This window comes from Megalobrama amblycephala, linkage group LG9 (genome assembly GCF_018812025.1).
Source record: "Megalobrama amblycephala isolate DHTTF-2021 linkage group LG9, ASM1881202v1, whole genome shotgun sequence".
NCBI lineage: Eukaryota > Metazoa > Chordata > Actinopteri > Cypriniformes > Xenocyprididae > Megalobrama > Megalobrama amblycephala.
Genome location: NC_063052.1, coordinates 8,240,265 through 8,264,141, shown reverse-complemented (window position 1 = coordinate 8,264,141; position 23,877 = coordinate 8,240,265). Strand labels below are relative to the sequence as shown.

At 36.1% G+C, this 23,877-nt stretch overlaps 1 protein-coding gene across 10 annotated transcripts in view; it reads right to left on the bottom strand.

Annotated features, from left to right (window-relative positions):
- The window catches only part of angpt2b (angiopoietin 2b), a 70,618-nt gene that overhangs the window by 20,957 nt on the left and 25,784 nt on the right, over positions 1 to 23,877 (bottom strand). For 8 of the 10 annotated variants that reach the window (XM_048201490.1, XM_048201493.1, XM_048201494.1 and 5 more), the window contains 2 exons: positions 4,245 to 4,391; positions 2,588 to 2,709 (listed from right to left, as the gene is read on the bottom strand). In XM_048201490.1, coding sequence (XP_048057447.1) covers positions 2,588 to 2,709; positions 4,245 to 4,391 — 269 coding nt within the window. Of the gene's footprint in view, positions 1 to 2,587; positions 2,710 to 4,244; positions 4,392 to 14,862; positions 15,849 to 23,877 lie in introns of those variants that run through there. The other 2 variants (XM_048201488.1, XM_048201487.1) reach the window with 2 other exon arrangements.

Here is a 23,877-nt window from a genome sequence, read left to right as displayed (position 1 = left end):
CTCATAGGGGCGGTTAGGTTTAGGGGTGGGGTGGGTGTAGTCATTAATAAAAATTAGTTTTGGTAAATGGAAATAGGTAGCCTGACTACTCATATTCTAGGCAGAATGTGAGTCTGATACTGCTCCATTGCACTTGAATTATGGGGCGTGTCTTAACTGAACCAGTAAAAAAAAAAAACTCTGCACTCAATTGGATAGACCTACAACCAATCAGAGCAACGCAGTAAGTGACGTATGTTGAACTTGTACTTAAACTTTTGCCGAATCCCGTTGGAAGGACGGCAAACACATCTTTCCCATCGACAAATGCCTCGATTGCGGTTCTTTGTTCGTCTTTTAAAATTAATGCGCTGTCGATTTCTTTTATTACAGACGTGATAGCGGAATCTAAACATCTTACTTCTCCAGCTGCAGTCATCGTTGGTGAAAACCAATTCAACCCAAGCGCTCTTTGATGACGTGGGTGGTTACGTAACCGCAGATAGCCTGTCCATCATCGATTAAAGCCCACCCTGGCAATTTGATTGGCTCGGCCTTCTGGGAGCCGAGCATAACTACTCCACAATGGATCGAGTCCAGACCGAACTTCCCGTCCAAAAAATGTTGTGGGCGGGGTTCGGGCTGGCACCCAGGCTAGGAAATAGGAGAAATGGTGTAAAAAGTCCACACACTGCATTTAAATGAACACGCATTTTGATTGGTAATGACAGTCATACGTCATTGCATGACGACAGACGTAACACGACACTGTCATTATTTTTACGCCCACTAGAGGGCGTATGACTTCAAAATGTAAATATAGGTCGTAATATGGTGCTTAAAAAACAACCTATAGGGTCGTTTTTTTTGGAGGACAGTCTGTTAATACCAGAGTTAAAGGGTTAGTTCACCCAAAAATAAAATTTATGTCATTAATTACTCACTCTCATGTTCCAAACCTGTAAGATCTTCATTTATCTTCGCAACACAAATTAAGGCAAATTAAGTTCTTATTATCCTCCATAGAAAGCAATATAATTACCATCATTCAAGGTCCAGAAAGGTATTAAAGACATTGTTAAAATAGTCTATGTGACTAGGTTCAACCTTAACGTTATGAAGCGATGAGAATACTTTTTGTGCACAAAAACAAAACAAAAATAACAACTTTATTCCGAACGCCGGCTCAGTATTGACCGAGGCTGTTCACCTGAGCACCACGACACGTGCATGTGATCAATACTGAGCCGGCGTTCGGACGTAAACACGGAAGCGCTAAACACGGCTGCGTTCACTGCGTACAAGTCTGACAGAAGAAAGTGTTGAATAAAGTTTTTTTTTTTTTTTTTTTGCACACAAAATGTATTCTCGTTGCTTCATAACATTAAGGTTGAACCACTGTAGTCACGTTGACTATTTTAACAATGTCTTTACTACCTTTCTGGACCTTGAATGATGGAAATTACGTTGTTTTCTATGGGATAAAAAAAAAAAACCTCTCGGATTATATCAAAAATATCTTACTTTGTGTACCAAAGATGAAAGAAGGTCTTATGAGTTTTGAACGACATGAGGGTGAGTAATTAATGAGAGAAATTTCATTTTTGGGTGAACTAACCTTTTAAAGGTGCCCTAGAATTAAATATTGAATTTATATTGGCATAGTTAAATAACAAGAGTTCAGTACATGGAAAAGACATACATTGAGACAACAGCGAAAAATGGCAGATGGAGCATTAATAACTGACATGATCCATGATAACATGATATTTTTAGTGATATTTGTAAATTGTCTTTCTAAATGTTTCATTAGCATGTTGCTAATGTACTGTTAAATGTGGTTAAAGTTACCATCGTTTCTTACTGTATTCACGGAGACAAGAGCCGTCGCTATTTTCATTTTTAAACATGTGCAGTCTGTATAATGCATAAACACAACTTCATTCTTTATAAATCTCTCCAACAGTGTAGCATTAGCCATTAGCCACAGAGCATATAGCCTCAAACTTATACAGAATCAAATGTAAACATCAAAATAAATACTTTACTCACATAATTCGAAGCATGCATACAGCATGCATGACGAACATCTTGTAAAGATCCATTTGAGGGTTATATTAGCTGTGTGAACTTTGTAAATGCACTGTAATATAGTCGAGAGCTCGTGTGGCAGGGAGCACGCGATTTAAAGGGGCGGCGCTGCCAAAATCAGTGTATAGTTAATGATGCCCCAAAATAGGCAGTTAAAAAAATTAATAAAAAAAAAATCTATGGGGTATTTTGAGCTGAAACTTCACAGACACATTCAGGAGACACCTTAGACTTATATTACATCTTGTGAAAAAGCATTCTTGGGCACCTTTAAATACAGGTGGACATGGGGTCCAAAACACTTTTTTGAAAAAACTTTTTTGTAAGGAGGCAACATGATCTACATAAAGTGTGTATTAGCAACTTTATTATAACAGGTCATTAGCATATGCAATTAATGCGTTAAATATGCATTAAAATATGCATGAATGCGCTTTTGCATTTGTAATAACTTTAGAGGCAGAGCTCACGTGCATGAGGGTGTGACTGAGACGCTGCACATTTGCAGACGACTCACCTGTTTTTGTCATTGAGGCGGGAGACCTCCTGGGTCTGCTCTAGGAGCTGCTTCTCCAGCCGGTTGGTGCTCAGAGAGTACTCCAGCAGCTGGATCTCCAGACGACTGGTTTGGTTCAGCACCTGCAAACAGGCCCACATGACAGACAAGCGGAAAGAGAGTTTACCTTTAAAATATTTAAAGACATGAGAGAGTGATGCCGCATTTCCTGTCCAAGTATTATGGTTCAAACATCTCTGCTTGAATGCAAATGTACAGGATTTAGGTTTTTTCCAAGAAAATGCTGTAGTTGAACGTTCGTTGAAGGTAGTACCAGATGTTTCCCTGCAACATTAAAGCTGCCAACTTTATCCAAGAACAATATTTGAAGTAGCATTGTTGGAATCAAATACAATATGTTAATGAGTTTTAATCAGTGTTAAAGAAATAGTTCACCCAAAAATGTACATTCTGTCATTACCTTTATGTCCGAATTACTTTCCTACTTCCACAGAACACAAAAAGGAATAATCCAAAGTCTGTGCTGGGCGCACTTTTCCATTCAATCACAATGTATGAAAACTGAAGCTTTCAAGCTTCAAAAAGGATGCAAACGCACCTTAAAACATCATAAAAGACTAAATTACAAGTCCTATGTGAGGAACATCTAAATACTTATGTATTTACTGATAATCTTCCAATATATCAATAAACCGTAAACCGCCGTGATCAAATAATTTGATTAGTTGAAAAGATTCAACTTGTAAGACTGTTCACAGATCAGACAGTTCTCATTCATTTTAGGTACATGAAAAAGTCTTCAAAATCTCTCCTTTTGTGCTCCATGGAAGAAAGAAAGATAGATATGGATTTGGAACAACATGAGGTTAGATTAGAAAATAATGAAAGATGGTTAAATTCTGGCTGAACTTTTTCCTTAATCGTTTGAAGCCGTAATAAAGTGAACCAAACACTTCAAAAAGTCACACGTAATTCAGTAGTGATTATCCCATCATGCCTGTTCATTCAAACAGCAACATGTTTTTCCAAGCAGCTCTAACACAGCAAACATACTGTAAGCCCTGACAAGCGCAGCCCAGTATTTTTTCAGGCTGTACTATGATGTTCAATGAACTGCTGACTGCGACAAAATGAAAGCAAAATCATAGCAGTGTGAAACAATCACTCTTTGAGAGGATAAACACTATGGCTGTTTTAGTTGGGCTATTTTCACTGTTTCTCTGTTTCTTTTCCAACACTACTCTGCATGGCCACTTAACCCTGCTTCTGTTGGCCATGAATTTAGATGAGTGAAAAACCATACACACACTATCCAAAATAGGCAACAGTGCTTTGAGTGTCAAATGTGATGCACTGAGGCCTAATTTTGTGAACTCGCTTAACTGCACAAGGTTAAATATTATCAGTCATTGAGCTCCAAGAATTTAATTGGATTTTGAGTCACCAATGCAACTCAATGAGCAGTTTGCTGACTATAATAGAGGATTTTTAACAAATGCTGGCATGAGAGGTGTCCACATGACTGCTTGTCTTCAAAATGTGGTTTAAGCAATTAGAGAAAAAGCATTTCACAGCAAAGTCAGACAGCAGCTTGCCTCGGTTAGAATGGGGTGCCATTTATTTCTGGATGCTGTCAGTCTCATTTGATCAGCCTCACCTGTGTCTCCACATCTGTCAGTTTGCGTGTGTTCTCCGCTGATTGGCTTAGAAGATTGGTTCCGATCTCCAGCATGGTGGCTGTCTGGGTGTGAATGACATTCCGTTCCATCTCTGATCTCACATTCTCCTGAATATAGCTCTCCAGCTGTAAACATGACACAAGACACATCAACAAACATACACCAACATCTCCATCTAATATACCTGTACATAACACAAAGAACTAGCAGTATGGAGAGGCGTAAACACAGGATAACCATTCTATATCGTATTCTTTCAAAAACAATAAAAACATTTGAATTATTCCACACTTTTGACTGATAATGTTTGGAATAATTACATTTTTTTTATGCTCACCAAGTTTGCATTTATTTGATCAAAAATATAATAAAACCAGTAATGTTGTGAAATACTATTACAATTTAAAAGAACTGTTTTTCTATTTGAATATATTTTAAAATATAATTTATTCCTGTGATGGCAAAGCTGAATTTCCAGCATTGTTACTTAGGGCCCTATAAAATCCGTTTTATTTTTTCCCAAATTCCGTTTTTTCCGTTTTATTTATTTTTTGACTCCATTTTAATGGTTAAATTAAATTTTAGTAATCAAAAAGCATGTCTAATTAATTGAAATAATGAATCTTGTCCAATTTACCAACAATTTAATAGAAGTTTAACAAAAAAATTACATTCTTTTAGGGCCCTATGTTAAACGTTTTATTCTTTCCCCTCAAATTTTTTTTTTTTTTACCAAATTCTGTTTTCTGGATTCCATTTTAATGGTTTAAATCCATTTTAATAATCAAAAAGCATGTCTAATTAATTGAATTATTAAAAACAACAATATTTATTAATTAAAAATATATATTTTTATGACTTTTTTTTTTTTAGAAATTCTGTTGTGTATTTAAATTTTTCTGGCAATCAAATGAACGCATAACATTTAATTCATGAAATTAAACTTTTTTGTCAAACAATGTGCTGTGCACATTCAAATCATTCTAATATCCTGATTGGAGCTACATTTTTATCAGTTATTGGTGCTCAATTATTAATAATGGTTCTTATTATCAATGTTGAAAATAGTTTTTGCTGCTTGATATTTTTGTGGAAACCATGACACATTTCTTTCAGGATTCTTTAATAAATAGAAAATTCAAAGCTCAATCTTTGGGGAAAAAATCTACATCAACAGACACCAACAGCTAGGGGTAACACACTGATCCAACTAAAATTTGGCAAAACCTGCAAAAAGAACAAGTCTGTCTGTGTTTGTTGCATCTGTCGGTGCTAGCCTTTAGTGAAAATGATATATAATCTTGAAAAGTGTCTGAGAAGTTTGCCAACAGGCCAAAACAGCACAAAATAATCAATATGAAATGCATGGTCGGAAATCAACGCTAAAACAAGTGCTGTACAATCAATCTTACTGACAGTGCTTGACTCCCTTCGGACAAATGGACTTCAGTGCACACTGTACAATTCTAATGAGGCAATACAAATATGCCCTCATCCATCTTCAGTGCCACTGTCTACAAATAAATGACATCTGCACAGAGTACAGATGACAGTGTACTTCATACCATATGCACAACACATGGCATCTCTTAGCCATGGCTACTGTACCACCCTGCTGAGACACTGGTGTGAGCGCCTCTGGGTAAACTATGTTTTGTTCACTCAGTTTAATTCATCATTTGATGTGATATGAAGGGAGGCAAAAATAAATAAATAAATAAATAAAGACCACGACCATTTATGCAAGCTATAAAATCGAGGCACCAAACATCTAAGAGTAATAAACAGATCTGAGATTGATGTGGCTTTTTCAAAAAATGACAAAAGGGAAGAGAAATCCTGTCAAATCTTCACTGTACCATGTAATTTGAACGTTTTTCCAAGGATGATTTTTTTGCCAGTCCCTAAGTAGGTAAGCTTCACGGCAAACTAAAGTGGCATTGATTAAACTGACTTTAATCTTGCTGTTCCGGCACTTTCAGTAATGAACATTCAAAGGGTTTTAATTGAGTTAAATAATGAGGTATAAAAAAATGGAAGTGAATTAAAAAGCAGCCAAGTCCATTTGTATTTTCCCATTTCCTGGAAAATGAGATTTATTATTAAAAGGGGCCAAACATGAACACTCAAACTCTCTGTGAAGCTTTACTGAAAACAATAGATCGGCCTACTCAAGGACAGTTGAGCAAGAACAGTTCTATTGAGCAATCTTTCACTTCTTTAGAAGAATCACTCATTCGAAAATTATTTTTTTTATTATCTCCTCACTCTCATGACGTTCAAAATCTGTATGATGTTATTCACATACATCTTTTCTATACAATGACATTTCATAGTGATCACATGCTGTCAAAATCTAGAATTTAACTATAAAAGCAGGTTTTTGACATTATGACGTTTGGGTATGAGACACTTTTGAACCAATGGCGTTTGATGTTACTGACATCCAATATGCACTATAGGAACCATATTAGTTAAAAGACATAGAAGTTAAATGGATGACTCTATTAAAGGGGTGGTTGATTATGATTTCTCTTTTTTAACTTTAGTTAGTGTGTATTGTTGCTGTTTGAGCATAAACAACATCTGCAAAGTTACGACGCTCAAAGTTCACTGCAAATGGAGATATTTTCTTTTAAAAGGAATCACTGCTAGTCGATGAGTTGAATCAACTCCACAGCAACTGCATACATTTATCCACTAACCATTCGGAAACATCCAGTTGCATTCTAATAGTTGCAACTTCTTCCTGAGTCTCTCCATCAGTGTCCGACTGACAGTTTGAACAATGTAAGGCTGAACACTGTCTTCTTCTTCTTTTAGTTTTATGGTGGGTTACAGACCATCGTTAAAGGTGCATACAGCCACCTACTATATTGGAGTGTGTAAAATCATGGCTTCGTTGATCTTTTAAATTCTTTTACCTCTACCAGTTTCCTGCATAAACTTCATTAATGCCTCAACAATTTCACTTTGAGAATTTCCTATAGCTAAAATACTTATATTCCATTCTCTCCCTATTTTAATAATACATTCTTTAAATTTTTTTCTCTCTTCCTGAAATTTTCTACATTTTATTAAAACATGTTCTACATTTTCTTTACAATTACATACCTCACAGTTTATTTTAGTCATAAGAAATAATGTATTATTAAGTCTTCTGTGTCCTAACCATAGTCTTGTATAGATTATTTCCTCTCTTCTATTTCTACTGTTAAATGTTCCAACTTTAATTGATTTTTGAACTCTGTAATATTCTCTTCCTTTATTATCTAAATCCCATATTTTTTTGCCAATTTTTGTCAATATTACTTTTTATTATAGCTTTACCTTAATTTTTTCCAAGAGAAATCTCAATTTTATAAGTAAGATTTAGAGCTTTTTTTTTTTTGCTAATTTATCAGCTTCCTCATTACCTAAGATTCCTAAATGTGCAGGTATCCAACAAAATTGAACATCTATTCGCAATCTTTCTAAATGTAACAATGCTGTATAAATTTCTATTAAAGGTGCCCTCGAATGAAAAATTGAATTTATCTTGGCATTGTTAAATAACAAGAGTTCAGTACATGGAAATGACATACAGTGAGTCTCAAACTCCATTGTTTCCTCCTTTTTATATAAATCTCATTTGTTTAAAAGACCTCTGAAGAACAGGCGAATCTCAACATAACACCGACTGTTACGTAACAGTCGGGGTGTACGCCCCCAATATTTGCATATGCCAGCCCACGTTTCCAACATTATAAAAGGCATTAGACAAGGGCAGCCAGTAACGTCTGGATGTGCACAACCAAATCATCAGACTAGGTAAGCAAGCAAGAACAATAGCGAAAAATGGCAGATGGAGCAATAATAACTGACATGATCCATGATAACATGATATTTTTAGTGATATTTGTAAATTGTCTTTCTAAATGTTTCGTTAGCATGTTGCTAATGTACTGTTAAATGTGGTTAAAGTTACCATCGGTTATTACTGTATTCACGGAGACAAGAGAGCCGTCGCTATTTTCATTTTTAAACACCTGCAGTCTGTATAATGCATAAACACAACTTCATTCTTTATAAATCTCTCCAACAGTGTGTAATGTTAGCTTTAGCCACGGAGCACTATCAAACTCATTCAAAATCAGAAGTAAACAATATAACAGTATACAATACTCACATAATCCGACGCATGCATGCCGCATGCATGACGAACACTTTGTAAAGATCCATTTTGATGGTTATATTAGCTGTGTAAACTTTGTTAAGGCACTGTTCAAGGCAAGCGCGAGCTCTGTGGGCGTGGACCACAGGATTTAAAGGGGCCGCAGCATAAAATCGGCGCGTTTATAATGATGCCCCAAAATAGGCAGTTAAAAAAATTAATTAAAAAAAATCTATGGGGTATTTTGATCTGAAACTTCACAGACACATTCAGGGGACACCTTAGACTTATATTACATCTTTTAAAAACATAATCTAGGGCACCTTTCAAATGTTTTCTCTAGTTGTTTTGCTAGTAGTAAGAGTCTGTAATATTGCTGCTAAGTCAGAATATATTATCACTCTGTCCGGTTTGACTTCCTCCACCCATTGTAAACCCAAAGAAACTGCCACTAGTTCAGCTGTATATACAAAAACATGATCGGATATTCTTTTATTGAACCTTACTTTGATTTCCGGAATATCAATGCCCACTCCTTTGTTGTCGTTGAGCAACCAAAGCGTGAGCTGTTAAAGCTCCGCCTTCTTTTGGAAAGCAGGCCAGGAGCTTCAGCTCATTTGCATTTAAAGGGACACTCACAAAAACGGCGTGTTTTTGCTCACACCCAAATAAGGGCAAATTTGACAAGCTATAATAAATGATCTGTGGGGTATTTTGAGCTGAAACTTGTGTTTCAGCTCAAAAAGCCGAAGCTGGACACAAGAGACTTATATTGCATCTTGTGAAAAGGTCCCCTTTAGTGCTACTGTTTGTCCTTTTTGGTTTGAAGTATTCCTGTAATTCACTACATCATCATCTGTCTCTCACTCTTTGTCTTTTTCCTATCTTTTTTTAGCAGGACGTGTCAGTGCATCTTGGCGGCTTTAAACTGAGAGACAGAGGCTGCATAGGCAAGCAGAAGATCTGTCGTAGGAGATTATTTTGGATTAGAATGCAGTGTTAAGAAAGGATGCTGGGAAGCCAAGAAACTGTTACAACTACTGCCTGTGTATATTCCAGAGAATAAAGAGACGTGTTCTTGCCTGAAAGAGAGATGATTTATTCACCTCTAAAACAACAAATACAAAGGCTTTTTGGTTTGTTGTGTCACTACTATGACACAAAAAGCTTGTTGTGATTTTTCATGTTTGATTTTCTCTCTTTTCTGAACAGAGCCTGGATAAACGTTTTGGGGCAAGAGGATTTGTGTTAATTGCTATGTTCATAGCAGGTTTGTTTAGTTTTACGCCCATTTATGAATCACATTCTATATTTATATCATTGACTATGAATAGTGAATAGTGTGTGCTATCTGATTGAGAGAGAAAATCAGTGATGACTAACTAAGCATATTGACACAACTAACTACATATTTCACCTGCCACCTTTGGCAGCCTCTGTTAGCATAAGAGAGTTCTTTCAATAACCAAATCTTGGTAACACTTTACAATAAAGTTCCACTTGTTAAGGAACAATTAAAAACTACTAACTAACTAACAATGACCACCCACAGGATTAATGTGATTCAACAGAAGTCAGGATGCTGAACAAAAATAAAGAAAAAACAAGTTGTTCCCTCATTGGAATTTCATTGAAGAACATACAGGATTAGCTCATGTTTTCTTTAGGGGGGTTCTCGAAGACCCTGGGGGTCAGATAGTCATGTGGGACTATGGTGTGTGATACAAATACACCATCTCATGTGTGGCCTGTGGTCGTAAAGTCTAGTAATGCATATGCAAAGCAGATCGTCTGTGGTGTTGAAAACCCAGTACAATCCACTCAGCAGCGGGCCAGAAGGTCAACGTTCTCCAATGCTCAGGAAGCTGCTGATTCTACCGCACACTGCACTCAATGACCGAAGAGGGAGTGAAATAATAATTTATACAACATTTGGCCTGCTGGTGAAAGCGTGCATATAGGCATGTCAAGAGGGTCCGCTATTTCTGAGATATAGTAGCCGCTTTACCTTTTTTTTCAATACCTCCTACTGTCAGTTAAATGCATCTTGTGCCAGAAGTAAGGCCTGTAAAATTGAAAGTCAGACGACTCATGAGTGTTTTTGACCCTTTTTGTAATCCTTTGGCACGCAGAAGGATTTCTGGTGCGCAGTGCACGCATGATACTAAGCCCCCTATGTCTCCATATTTATGGAGTGATCCAATGGGAGGCCTGAATAAGGAGACAGACTTTGTAGACAGCCCATAGTCTGGGTGACAAACAGAGCAGGCCAAAGCTTGGCTGGGATGTGATTTTTTAGCAAAGGATAAAGCATATTTTAGAAGTTCTTGCTGTTCATATGGCCTACATAACAGAATCTGCGGCAATGTGACAAGTAATGACCTTCTCATTGAAATGTAGTGCAAATGGCACAGAGATAAACTGTCTCAAAACACACAGTTTATTTGAATTACTGTGGGAAATGACTGTGCCATAATGTTATCAGACTTTAAATGACCTTCACTGCAAAAACATCATTATCTCTACCATCCATACAATAATCTGCAGGTTTTAACTGTTGGTATCTGTAAAAAGAGCAATATCCCTTTCAAACAGAATGTTTTAGAGATAAGCCTGAATTATGTTAGTCAGAAACACACTGTAATAATGTTTGTCAGGGAACCTAAAAACGGTGACATCCAAGTTAAATGTACTTATCAAAGTCAGAATATTATTCAATATGACAAGAATATTTTTTTTTTTATCTAAGCTTTGGATAAAAGGGCTTGCTAAATGAATAAATGTAAATGTAGTACTGTTGCAGAATAAACCTAACTACATTCGAATACATCAGCGAACATGATTGTTAAAGGGGTTAGACAAGGTGGAAACAAACGCACTTCTACTTTTTACAGTGCAGAAACGATGTTTATCTTAGAACTTTTACTGAAAAAATATGACAGAGAGAAATGGATCTGGTGCTTAATGGAGGCCGAATCCTTGTATTTCCGGATTTAAAACAGTTCAGATACAGACAAACTCCACCAGGCTTAAATGATCTACACATCCAGGAAATCTTGCTTAAACATGTTCAGGATTTACCTCTCTCTTAGTCTTTTTCCAAATGTAATAACCTTATGAGGATAATGTGTAATGCAGATTGAGACACATCTACAGTGCACAAACATAAATAATGTGCATAAACTTGTCTAATGTAAATTCTGGATCCTGAAGCAAAACCACTTGAGAAATTAAAGTAGCCGCCTAACAAAGTATCAAAATTATTTATCGTACAAAGGTAAACAAAATCCCTTACAATCAAACACTGAAATATATTAATATTTCCATGAACTCCAACATTATCCATGACATAGTCTGAACAGGACAAATATTTACAGTTTGGGTTCTAAATGTCTAAATTCCGATGCTCGGCCGCCTATAATTCACCATACAAACACGTTGTGGTCGACAGAAACCATGTTAGTCTGGGTTGTATTTCCTTTCACAGCTTTGTTCATGATTTTCGAGGATGTCACACAACCTGTTAGCATCTGATTAATTTAGCTATAGCTTCTACCAAGAAGAATTTATTTTTAATTAGTTTTTGTTTTTAATCGAAATATTTAAAATTCTGCACTTCAGTTTCTAGATCCCTAAAACAAGAAAATTTGGGAAACCGACCATGTGAACTGCTTTGCCAAAGAAGAACGTACAAAATTTCGCAGCACAGTACCATAGAGTTTGATTGGATGCACATCCATCAATAATTAATCGCATCCAAAATAAACGTTTACTTAATATATATATTTATATTAATATATAAACGTTTACATAATATATGTGTGTGTACTGCGTATCATGTATATTTATCATGTATATTTAAATACACACACATACATGTATACATTTAACAAATATTTGCATGTATATAATGTATATACAGTACAGTCCAAAAGTTTGGAACCACTAAGATTTTTAATGTTTTTAAAAGAAGTTTCGTCTGCTCACCAAGGCTACATTTATTTAATTAAAAATACAGTAAAAAACAGTAATATTGTGAAATATTATTACAATTTAAAATAACTGTTTTCTATTTGAATATATTTCACAAAGTAATTTATTCCTGTGATGGCAAAGCTGAATTTTCAACATCATTACTCCAGTCTTCAGTGTCACATGATCCGTCAGAAATCATTCTAATATGCTGATCTGCTGCTCAAGAAACATTTAATGTGTACAATTGTACAAAATATTTGTGTACAATATTTTTTTTCAGGATTATTTGATGAATAGAAAGTTCAAAAGAACAGTGTTTATCTGAAATCTAATCTTTTGTAACATTATAAATGTCTTTACTGCCACTTTTGATTGATTTAATGCATCCTTGCTGAATAAAAGGTTTAATTTCTTTAATTCCTTTTCAAAAAAATAAAAATAAAAATTCTTACTGACCCCAAACTTTTGAACGGTAGTGTATAATGCTACAGAAGCTTTGTATTTCAGATAAATGCTGTTCTTTTGAACTTTCTATTCATCAAGGAATCCTGAAAAAAAAAGTACACAACTGTTTTCAACATTGAAAATAATCATAAATGTTTATTGAGCAGCAAATCAGCATATTAGAATGATTTCTGAAGGATCATGTGACACTGAAGACTGGAGTAACGATGCTGAAAATTCAGCTTTGCATCACAGGAATAAATTACTTTGTCAAATATATTTAAATAGTACACAGTTATTTTAAATTGTAATAATATTTCACAATATTACTGTTTTTTACTGTATTTTTAATTAAATAAATGTAGCCTTGGTGAGCAGACGAAACTTCTTTTAAAAACATTAAAAATCTTAGTGGTTCCAAACTTTTGGACTGTACTGTATATACTTTACATTTTATATATTTTATGTAGGAAATAAGGTACAAGAGCCTGTGCTGTATCGTGAATCGTTTTACTGTGTTTGATGTGTGTGTGTTTTTTTTTTTTTTTAAGAATGCTGTGCTGCTCATCTTGGCCAGGTCAATTCTGTAAAAGAGATTTTTAATCTCAGAAAGTTTTATCTGGGAAAGAATAAGTTACGGCTGCCCTTCAGCAATGACTTATTCACAATACAGCATTAACCTCAAGTACCTTATTGTTTTTATAAAACTGCTACCAAACAATACAAATATTAAAGCCAAAAATATGTATCAATGCAAATTTCATGAAGTAAACTTTCACTAAAGCCTTCCTTTTGCCGGAAAAAAATAGTCCCTGACCGTGACCAGCAACAGAAGTTACATTATTACGCCACTAGATGGCGGCAAACACTGTCTTTATGAGTGTGTCAGTCAGTAGCGAAGACTTTTACATTGAAAAGACTGAATGTTGTGAACACGGAACAAGACACAACTGACAAATGCTTTGACTAGCGCTGTCAGCCACGGGAAAACCCCTTAACTGTTAAAAGGACAAGATAATACATCGGACATTTAAACAGATTTTTTATTATGAACATAGGACTGACTTAAAGGAAAATGCTAAATCTGAATGCAGGTAATACACTCGCTCACTCGATCTCTTTTTCACAACACTCTTCTACATAGTACAGTAAGCTTCGATGAACAATATCAACTGAGAACAAACAGTTTACATTGCTAAGAGTGGTTGCTAAGGGTGTTGTGTAGTGATACACAGAACCGTTGGGTGAAGCGGACATAGCTGTGTTTTATCGTGAATAAAACACAGCTGTTGACCAAACAGAATCAAGGACAGGAACTAACCATTTTATAAATATAAAGATAACATTTTTTTATTAAATATATACATGCATGTGCGTGTATTAATACATAATAATTACACACACATATAATGTAAACAAACTTATTTTGTATGCAATTAATCACGTTAATCGTTTGACAACACTACTTGGAGTAGATTTAAACAGCATTTATTGATAAGAATCAAATGTACAAAGGCTTAGTTTTGGTAGACTAGATCTGCTACGCTGCTGCTGCTGCTGCATGAGTAAAGGCTACTGCCGAAACATGCACATAAATACAGTGAATAGAACACGAGCTGCAGCAAGAAAGTAGGGAGAACCCCCCAGCAGATGTAGGCAGGTGGTGCTGGGGAAGGTGAAGGGCTAGGAAAATTCACATGGCATGCTGCACTGAGTTGAGACAGTTCAGGGTGGAAATAAATAGCTTACGTAGATAGAAAAAAAAAAAAACAGATCAATTGGCCAAAGTAGTCGGCTTTAAAAGAACCAATCGGCTGAACTATGACTGAACAATCGACTGAACAATGTATTTATTTTGCCAACTTATCTTGTTAGTTATCATGTACGTTTTAGCATTTAGCAAATTTCCCCTGCTTTCCCTGATTAGGATGAACCTACAACCCAATTTGAGAAACACTGGTGCTATAAAAGATGAACGAGAAACAGACAGAATGAGGTTTAGGTGGATTAATCTAATTCACTACCTTCTGAAGCCACTGTGTATTGTTCTCTGTGGCACTCTCTAGGGTTTCCAGCTTCCTTTCCTGCCAGGTGGGTTCAGCGTGGGGTGACTCCGGGGCTGAGGGTGAGTCCCGCTGGAGGGAGTTAGTCACCTGGAAGTCCCCCGCAGGCCGGCACTGCTCGACCTCTGGAAGGATAAAAGTGTAGTGGCAGGGGCCATGCTGCACCTGGTGCTGCCGTCTTTCCGAGCCAATCGCCACAACCACTGCCGCTGTCAGGTAACACAGACACGGCAGCCAGCCCATCCCAGGAAAACGCTGACGGTAGGAAAGATATAATCCAAGGACGGATGAAATAGTGTGGGCTCTCCTCTGAAAGCAGGTCGGATGAGAGAGCTTCGCTGGGATTAGCACTAGTCCAAACTTTTCTGAAGTTCGGAGTTCTGGTTCTCTTTCTTTTTCCTTTTTCTTTGCTTGATGGGTCGCTTCAGACAGATGTCTTTCTACAACAGCACACTTGTGGTGTTTGCCAAAACAGTGCAGCAGATATAAAAGCAACACTATCCAGATGACAGCCTACAGGGGGAGATTGTTTCCTATTCCTCGCTCACTTTACGTTCAGGACAGCTCAGAACCAGAAACATCCTCTCTGTTTATTTACCCTCTAAATAGTTTTTCAGTTTCCTGCTCTCTCTCTCTCTCTCTCTCTCTCTACCATCTCGTTGTGCCTGTCCGGGGTTGGAAGCTTTGAGTTTGGGAACTACTGAAATCAGTGCCAGAGCTTTTTAAGGACTGAGTCTAACATTTTTTTTCTTCTTTTTTTTTTTTTTGACACATAATCACTCACCCCCTCCTTCATTCTCCCTCTCTCGCCATCTCTTGCATAATCCCCCCTTCCCTGTCTCAACATTTTGAGATGGAAGCTGCAAAAATCCCCACAGCAACCACCCCCAAAAAGAAAACCAAAACAGAGAACATTCACTTTTCATTAGCCCCCTCCTTCTCTCATGTTCTACCCCCTGCCATCTCTTTCTCATAGCAATGGTTTATGCCACACCTGCACTGCTACGCAGGAAAAAACAATGAAAATGGTGAAATGAGACATTATCAAAGTTAAACTGGGATCTTTGGGAGGTTTGGAGGATATAATCTGATGATAATCCTGGAGCTGCTTAATGGGACACCACTGTGATTTTGAAAATATAGATATACAGTGAGGTCCAATAGTCTGCGATCAAAGTCTGAGAAAATCTGTGATTTTTAATCTTATTTTATATAATAAAATTATTAATATATACTATTTCCAATTATTATGGAAATAGTATAAATATATATTTAAACAAGCAATAAAAATAAATATTAAAAAGTTATTTAAAATTTTGATTTACTGTTATTAATTATTTAAGTTATTTATTTTTATTGCGGTTTTTATTTTAAAAATAGTTAAAATTCTGCACTTTATTTCACTAAATCTTATTCACTGTAAAAATAGGGTGATAATGTTTTAGCTATTACGAATTGGCATATTAGTGCCTGTATAATTTGCAACTTATAACTGTATATTTAATTAAATTATATAAAGTTAATATGCTAATCTACTTAAACTACTGATTTTTTACAGAAAATGTAACACAAAACACCCTACATTTCTGACAACAAACCAAAAAGATGGAAGAAACAAAAGTATTTATATTAAAGGGGTGGTGCAATTTCACTTTTTTAACTTTAGTTAGTGTGTAATGTTGCTGCTTGAGCATAAACAGTATCTGCAAAGTTACAGCGCTGAAAGTTCAATGCAAACGGAGATATTGTCTTTTAAAGTTATGGCAGTTTATTGCCTACAAAAACGACCGGTTTGGACTACACCGAGCTTCTTCCCGGGTTGGTGACATCATAAACCCTGCAAAACATGCCCCCAGGAACACGCAACAGTCTGTATATGGCAAGGTAACTTACTGTTAAACATTTAATTTTTACAGTTTTTTTCTATAAAATTGACATTTCTTGCAGTGTAGTGATCTCAAACTGGGTCTGCCTCTAATTTAATATAATGAAGTAAAGCTGGAATTGTGTAGTGAATCAAACCACATCTGCACTGCATATGAAAAGGAACTGATTGATAAAGTTATTTTTTTCTTCTTCGAATCAAACCTGGAACCTCCAGACCGCTCTGACCCAATTTAACCCCCATTATTCTCATAGTTACAATGTAGACTTTGTGTGTTCTATTAAAGTCATCTTTCAATTACTAGTTCCCACTGACTATTACAGCTTGGCGTTTAAGACTAAATACCATCGACTGGTATGAATAGCACAAGCTCTCAGGAACATCTGAGAGCTTAAATCTTCCTCCCTCCTTTCATTTGCTTTTGCCAGTCAATCCCATTCACTTAAACTGTTTCCTTTTACACTTTTCCATGCCATAATTCATAAATGGTTTACACTAAATGGAAAGTTAGTAGCTATAAAAATCCTGTGGGTATATAATGGGATTAAGTTGCCAACACAAACAGAAATTAATTGTCTGTACATGTCTCTTCTTCGACAAGAGCTTGTCTCCTCCTCTCCCTCCCTCTCCTTATCTTCTTTCTCGTCTGTACCAACAGAACCAGGTTCATTTGTCTTATTAAATTCTTTAGCGCAGCAGCTAAATAAGAACAGTCTGCTGGTAATGATGTGATGCCTCATGGATCCGGGTGTTCTAAAGAGTGTGTGGGCGATGTTTTGCAACTGATTGTCGCAACGTCCATCATTGAAATTGATCAAAATATGCATAGTGGTGTGAAGGGGTAGGCAAGGTCACAGCAAAAGCTAAAAGCTATGATCAATTGTGCAGATGTGTGCAGAGAAACTTCAGAATATGATATGATTTGTTTAGGTTCAATAGTTCAACGTAACAGAACATACCACTCATTTTCCAACTCCGACTGGTGAAAATAGTCTTGTTTCATCATTTCCAAACTCACTTTCACACTGTGAACCATGTGCTGATGTTTTGCTTGAGTAAAAATGAAATGATTATCACAACATGAACATTGTATTCATATAATAAAGCTTGAAAATGACATTGTAGCAAGCTTGAATGGCTTAAATTCCTTAATATGGAACGTACATACAGATCAGAGAGTATGATTTTTTTTCATTATTATTGAAAAGGTTTTTTTTTTTTTTTTTACAATGAATCACTAAATAACTAAAATGTTTAAATGTTCAATTTAAATGTCTAATAATAATTTAATATTTAAAAAAATAAATATTAAAAACTTAAGAAATTAAAATGATAATACAATAAACTATAACTGTGTGAAAAAAACAGTCAGCCTAAGGTAGTTACAAGTATTAAATGTGGTTAAATGTCAAAATAACTCCAATGTCATACACTACTGTAGAGTTGTGTGGAGTGGGGCTAAATTAAGCGCGATCTGCTGTCATGTCACAATTGTGTTCCATTATGGTCTTAATGGATCTACCTGAAGTGAACATATTGAGTAGACTCAAGAGTTCAAGGGTCTTTCCAAATAAACTTCCTTCGTCCACTTTACAAAGTTGAACGCACTTCAAAATGGCAACTGGAACTGCTTAGGGAAGTTTGCGAGTTTATGTCTAAAAGTGGAGTTGAATACAGCCCGAGTAGCTTTCACATTCACACGAATCACGCCACAGTTCCAGTGCACTATATATACTATATACTATATACAGTGCACTTTTCACACTATATACTGTTTCAGGCAGCTTTGTATTACAATTTAGAGTAATCTGTTATCAGATGTGACTGTGTCAAAGTAATGTCCATATGTCAGAAATCATGTATTCATTCAGGAAGAAACAATGAGATCATTAAAGCAATTATTTTAAGTTGTGATTGTATTGATTATAAGGCCCTAAATGGTTTAGCTCCTGTGTATTTAACTGATCTTCTATCGCCCTAAAATCCATCACGCTCTTTAAGATCACAAAAACTCTGCGTTTTTACATTTGGTACCTAAACTCTGGAATAGCCTTCCTGATAATGTTCGGGGCTCAGACTCACTCACCCAGTTTAAATCTAGATTAAAGATGCATCTCTTCAGCCAAGCGTTCACATAATGCATCTCATATCCTTGTACTCCATTTATATCAGATCAATTGCACATGACTATCTTTTTTTAATCTTATGAACAGCAGCTATGCTAATTATTCTCCATTTGCTTTTCTGTTTTATCTGGGGATGCCCATCCCGAGGTCACTGGAGAGTATAGCTTTGGTTTGGATCCAGCCTCTTATGAAGACTTTAGATGACCAACACCTGTGAAGAGACGGCGCCAACTTCAGACACCGCAAACTCTGGATCAACATTCACCATTCCAAATATTGCTATATATCCTAATCATTGTTAACATGTTTTCATTACTTCCATGAGCTCATTGTTTCTACCTTAAATTAATGCATTGCTTAAATTAATACATTGTCAGCCAACTGCGTGATTTGTATATGTACATTGCTGAAATTACAAAAATTGGACACAGCCATCTCTGATAACAGATTACTCTAAATTGTAATGTTGACATGCATTCTCTGTAGAGCTGCTTTGAAACGATATGTATTGTGAAAAGTGCTATACAAATAAATGTGAATTGAATTGAATTACAATATATATAGAAAATCTGGCAGTTGTGTAATCTCGGGTTAGCTACCCCAGTATGTTCCCAGGTCCACATTACAACTTACCAATTACATTACCAATTTTTCATACAAACCATGCTGTGTTTCTAACTAAACTGCCAGTGTGAAAGCCCCATTACAGTCTTTGTCCATCCTAAGCAACAGGACAGAATGTCTTGATGAGCAGAGACGAAAGAGAATTGCAAGTACTTGCAATTGCAAGCCCATTTAGAACAGTGGCGTTGGTCTATGTCAAAGGGCTGATATTTTCCTAACCTCCCCAACGATTCTAAATCAGTCAAACTAGTCCTTTTGCAAAGTGACACAAGCCGGCCTCTCTATCAGGGCAGAAAGGGCTTGCCTCCTTTCTTGGGCCTGTCAAAATGCAGGTGAGTGAGGACAGCTTTGTTATTTCAGCATGGAGAAAAGAAACAAGCCTTCAGGGCAATATCAATCGCCATATAATGTCTCTTTCAGTGGATTGTCACTCTACGAACACCAAACCAAACCAGCTCTCACAGCATGGAAAGTTGACAGAAAACAGTCCCTTTAACAAGAACAAATCATTATTGGCCGCTGTCCCTATTGTGGTATATAATCTGTTCAGCATTCCAAAACCTGCATGACTTACTTTCTTCAGTGGAACACAAAAGAATTTTGAAAAAAGACAGTGGATTGTGACAAGATACAAAAAGCACAAATGCTCTGAAATTCTTGCTTGACAGCAATGGCCACCATTCATTTTCAATGGAAAGAGCAGCTGGGACATTCTGCTTTAAATAACTTGATTTGTGTAACACATAGGGCCCTATAATACACCCGGCGAAATGCGACGCAAGGCGCAGCGCAAGTGTGTTTGCTAGTTTGCGTCCGGCGCCGTTCGCGTTTTCCCGTTCAGCGCCACGTCCTTAAATTAGTAAATGCATTTGCGCCAGTTAGTGCGCCCATGGGCGTGCTGGTCTAAAAAAGAGGTGTGTTCAGGCGCATTGCCGGTGTTACAATATATTCGGTTCCTGAAATATTCTGTTCCACTGGGTGGCGCTTACGCGAATATTCATGATATCTTTCTATTGTGGGCGTGTCCTTGAGACGCGCAAGCGAATGGAACTGAAAATATTAGTAGCCTACACGCTCCTCAAATCGCATCGGTTTAATGGATTATTTCGAAAAGGTAATAAAATATTCCTTTGGAATATAAACCTTTGGAGCTTTGTTTTGATGACAGTCTTCATGCCAGCAGCTACTTAAAGAATGTTATTTTTGTTTAAAATATTATAATTATGATAAGAAAATTATAGTTTAATTTAGTTTTGTTTTATTTAAAGTTTGACAAGGCAGGATATTGCAGCACAAAACCCTGAAATGTGTCAAACATAGCACATACTCAAACAACCTTATGTACCTGATTTAAAACAATTTCAAAAGCAGTCAAATAAAAAAAGTCTGATAATAATCATATAATTTATTCTGTGAGGTAATACAGCACAAATGCACAGAAAAAATAGACAGAGACTTTACAAGATGACGTTATACTTGTTATTATCACCAATGTCATATGGTTTTGTTTTGCTTTTGTGATGTTTCCACATTACACTCATCATCTTGTAAAGTCACTGTCTGTTTCAGACTAGATGTAAGAGCTGAAGTCTTGAAGAGCTCTGGCAGTGTGTGATCTGGACATCCATGAAGGCTGTTCCCGAGTGCCAAGGCCCTGTTTTAATATTTACCTCATCCTCACATTTAGCATTGCTTCTTTTCACACATTGTTTTGAATTTTTAAATGTCTTTTCAGAGACATTTGTGTTACATTCATAGAATAATTACTTCTGTACTTGTTATAACATTTAATGTATTTAATATTTATATAGGCTACAACTGAATTTGTTGTTTTAAAAAAATAAATAAAACTAAGAAAAGATGAAAAAATCTGCAAAAAAAAAAAAAAAAATTCAATTTTCAGGATAATATTTTAAAGATGATTTTGTACAATCCAAATAAGCTTTACAGATATTTAGAAAAAGGTTTTAACAATGTTTGTCATGTTTTTCAATTATTTCACATGCACCTATAGGTCAATCAAGGTAATCAGTTACAAAAACTCGTTTTTGTTGTTGAATCTTTTTGTTTGTACAAATATTTACACATTAAGAAATTTGCTGGAAAAACAGTTGAAAGTGAAAAACGCAACAACAAAAATTTGATGGTGCTATGTGACAAATAACATCAAGTGTGCATTTAATTGTTGGACTATAATGATAATTTGTCATGATATCCAGTAAAATATGAGAAAACAGAAAATATTTGTAGTTTGGTGTTGATAAAGGGTAGCCTATGTAAGTCTTACTGTGGTGATAAACACAGAAAATATCAAAATAATCAAGAAATTAAGGATGACAGAATATTCACACCAGGCTATAGCTTTTTATTAGGCCACAGATACATTTGTAGAGGTTTGTTTCAAGTTGTCAACACTATGCAGTAGCCTGTAGTCACAGAATTACAACAAAGCAAACTAATCAAACTATTCAAAAACATTTTAAAGCCTCACAAATAAAAAAAGATAAACAGAAAACACATCAGTGTAAAACAAGGTTATTCCTTGTATGTTTGCTCTGATGTATCATTACGTTAACTCTGAATGCCTGTCCTGTACTCAATCAGGCAAAATAGCTCTGACGATTTATCATATTACACAAACTATGCATTGCTTTGAACATGTGAACTGTTGCTTAACACTGAATATTTTATTACCTTTTCGAAATAATCCATTAAACCGATGCGATTTGGGGAGCGTGTACTAATATTTTCAGTTCCATTCACTTGCGCGTTCTCTCAAGGACACGCCCACAATAGAAAGATATCATGAATATTCGCGTAAGCGCCACCCAGTGGAACAGAATATTTCAGGAACCGAATATATTGTAACACCGGCGCATTGCTATTTTAAGGAGCTGAAAATAGACTGCGCCATAGTCCAACTCAAACCTGGTCTAAAGTCTAAAGTCAATGGCGCAATATTTTTTTGTTAGAGCGCGTTGGTAGAAACTGCGCCTCTGGGCGCGTCCACAGTGCGCGTTGACTTTGCTTATTACACACAGGGATGCGCATCACACAAACATGCCAAATATTAAAAACAAAAGGATTACAGTGTAAAAGAATATTATTGTGTAGGCTACATAAATATAAAAATGTAATGAAGAATAGTCATTGCGTGTATTAGAATTAGGCTACCTATTTTCAATTCAGCCTATTACTACTTATAATGATGAACGAAATTGGCTAATTAATTGAACAATCGTGCCAATACACACATATATATTAACTGACTCATCGCGTGTACGCCATGTAAATAGCAATCCGCCATGGCGCGAGCGCATCTCGCTCTTAAAGGGAATGGGAGATGACACTTTGATTGGTTTATTGAACGTTACGCCCATTACTCATTAAGAGAATAGGGACAACCCATTTCAAAAATGCGCCCCGGCGCACGGACCGTTTTTCCGTCGTTAAAATAGCAAAAGTGGATTTGGACACGCCCTGAGTGCACCTGCGCCGTGCGCTTTACACTTTGCGTTTAGATCGTTAAAATAGGGCCCATAATGTTGTAATGGTACACGTATTTTCGGTTTGGTACGCATTTGTATCGAACAAATACAGTGTTGTTTTAACTAGGGATGTGTGCAATGAATCATTTCATTAATATTTAAACTGAAATTTTGCAACCGACTAGTCTAACCTCCTAACAAGCCTACAAGCAAACTTAATTGTTAGTTTGTACATGAACGTAAAAATTGTGTGTAGGCATTCAAAATGCTCAATCACCTTGCTTATATTCTGAGTGGACATTTCTTTGAACCCGCCGTGAGTGCCACAGAGAAAATAATGCAAAATCTGAGGTAAAATAATATGATTTTGTTTTCCTCTCCAGATATACACTTTTCAAAATAATATCTTCATTTTAAAGGTGCCCTAGAATTAAATATTGAATTTATATTGGCATAGTTGAATAACAAGAGTTCAGTACATGGAAAAGACATACACTGAGTTTCAAACCCCATTGCTTCCTCCTTCTTATATAAATCTCATTTGTTTAAAAGACTTCCGGAAAACACATGGATCTCAACATAACACTGACTGTTACGTAACAGTCGGGATCATTAATATGTATGACCCCAATATTTGCATATATGCCAGCCCATGTTCAAGGCATTAGACAAGGAAAGGCAGTATTAACGTCTGGATCTGTGCACAGACAAGGTAAGCCAGCAAGAACAACAGCGAAAAATGGCAGATGGAGCATTAATAACTGACATGATCCATGATAGCATGATATTTTTAGTGATATTTGTAAATTGTCTTTCTGAATGTTTCGTTAGCATGTTGCTAATGTACTGTTAA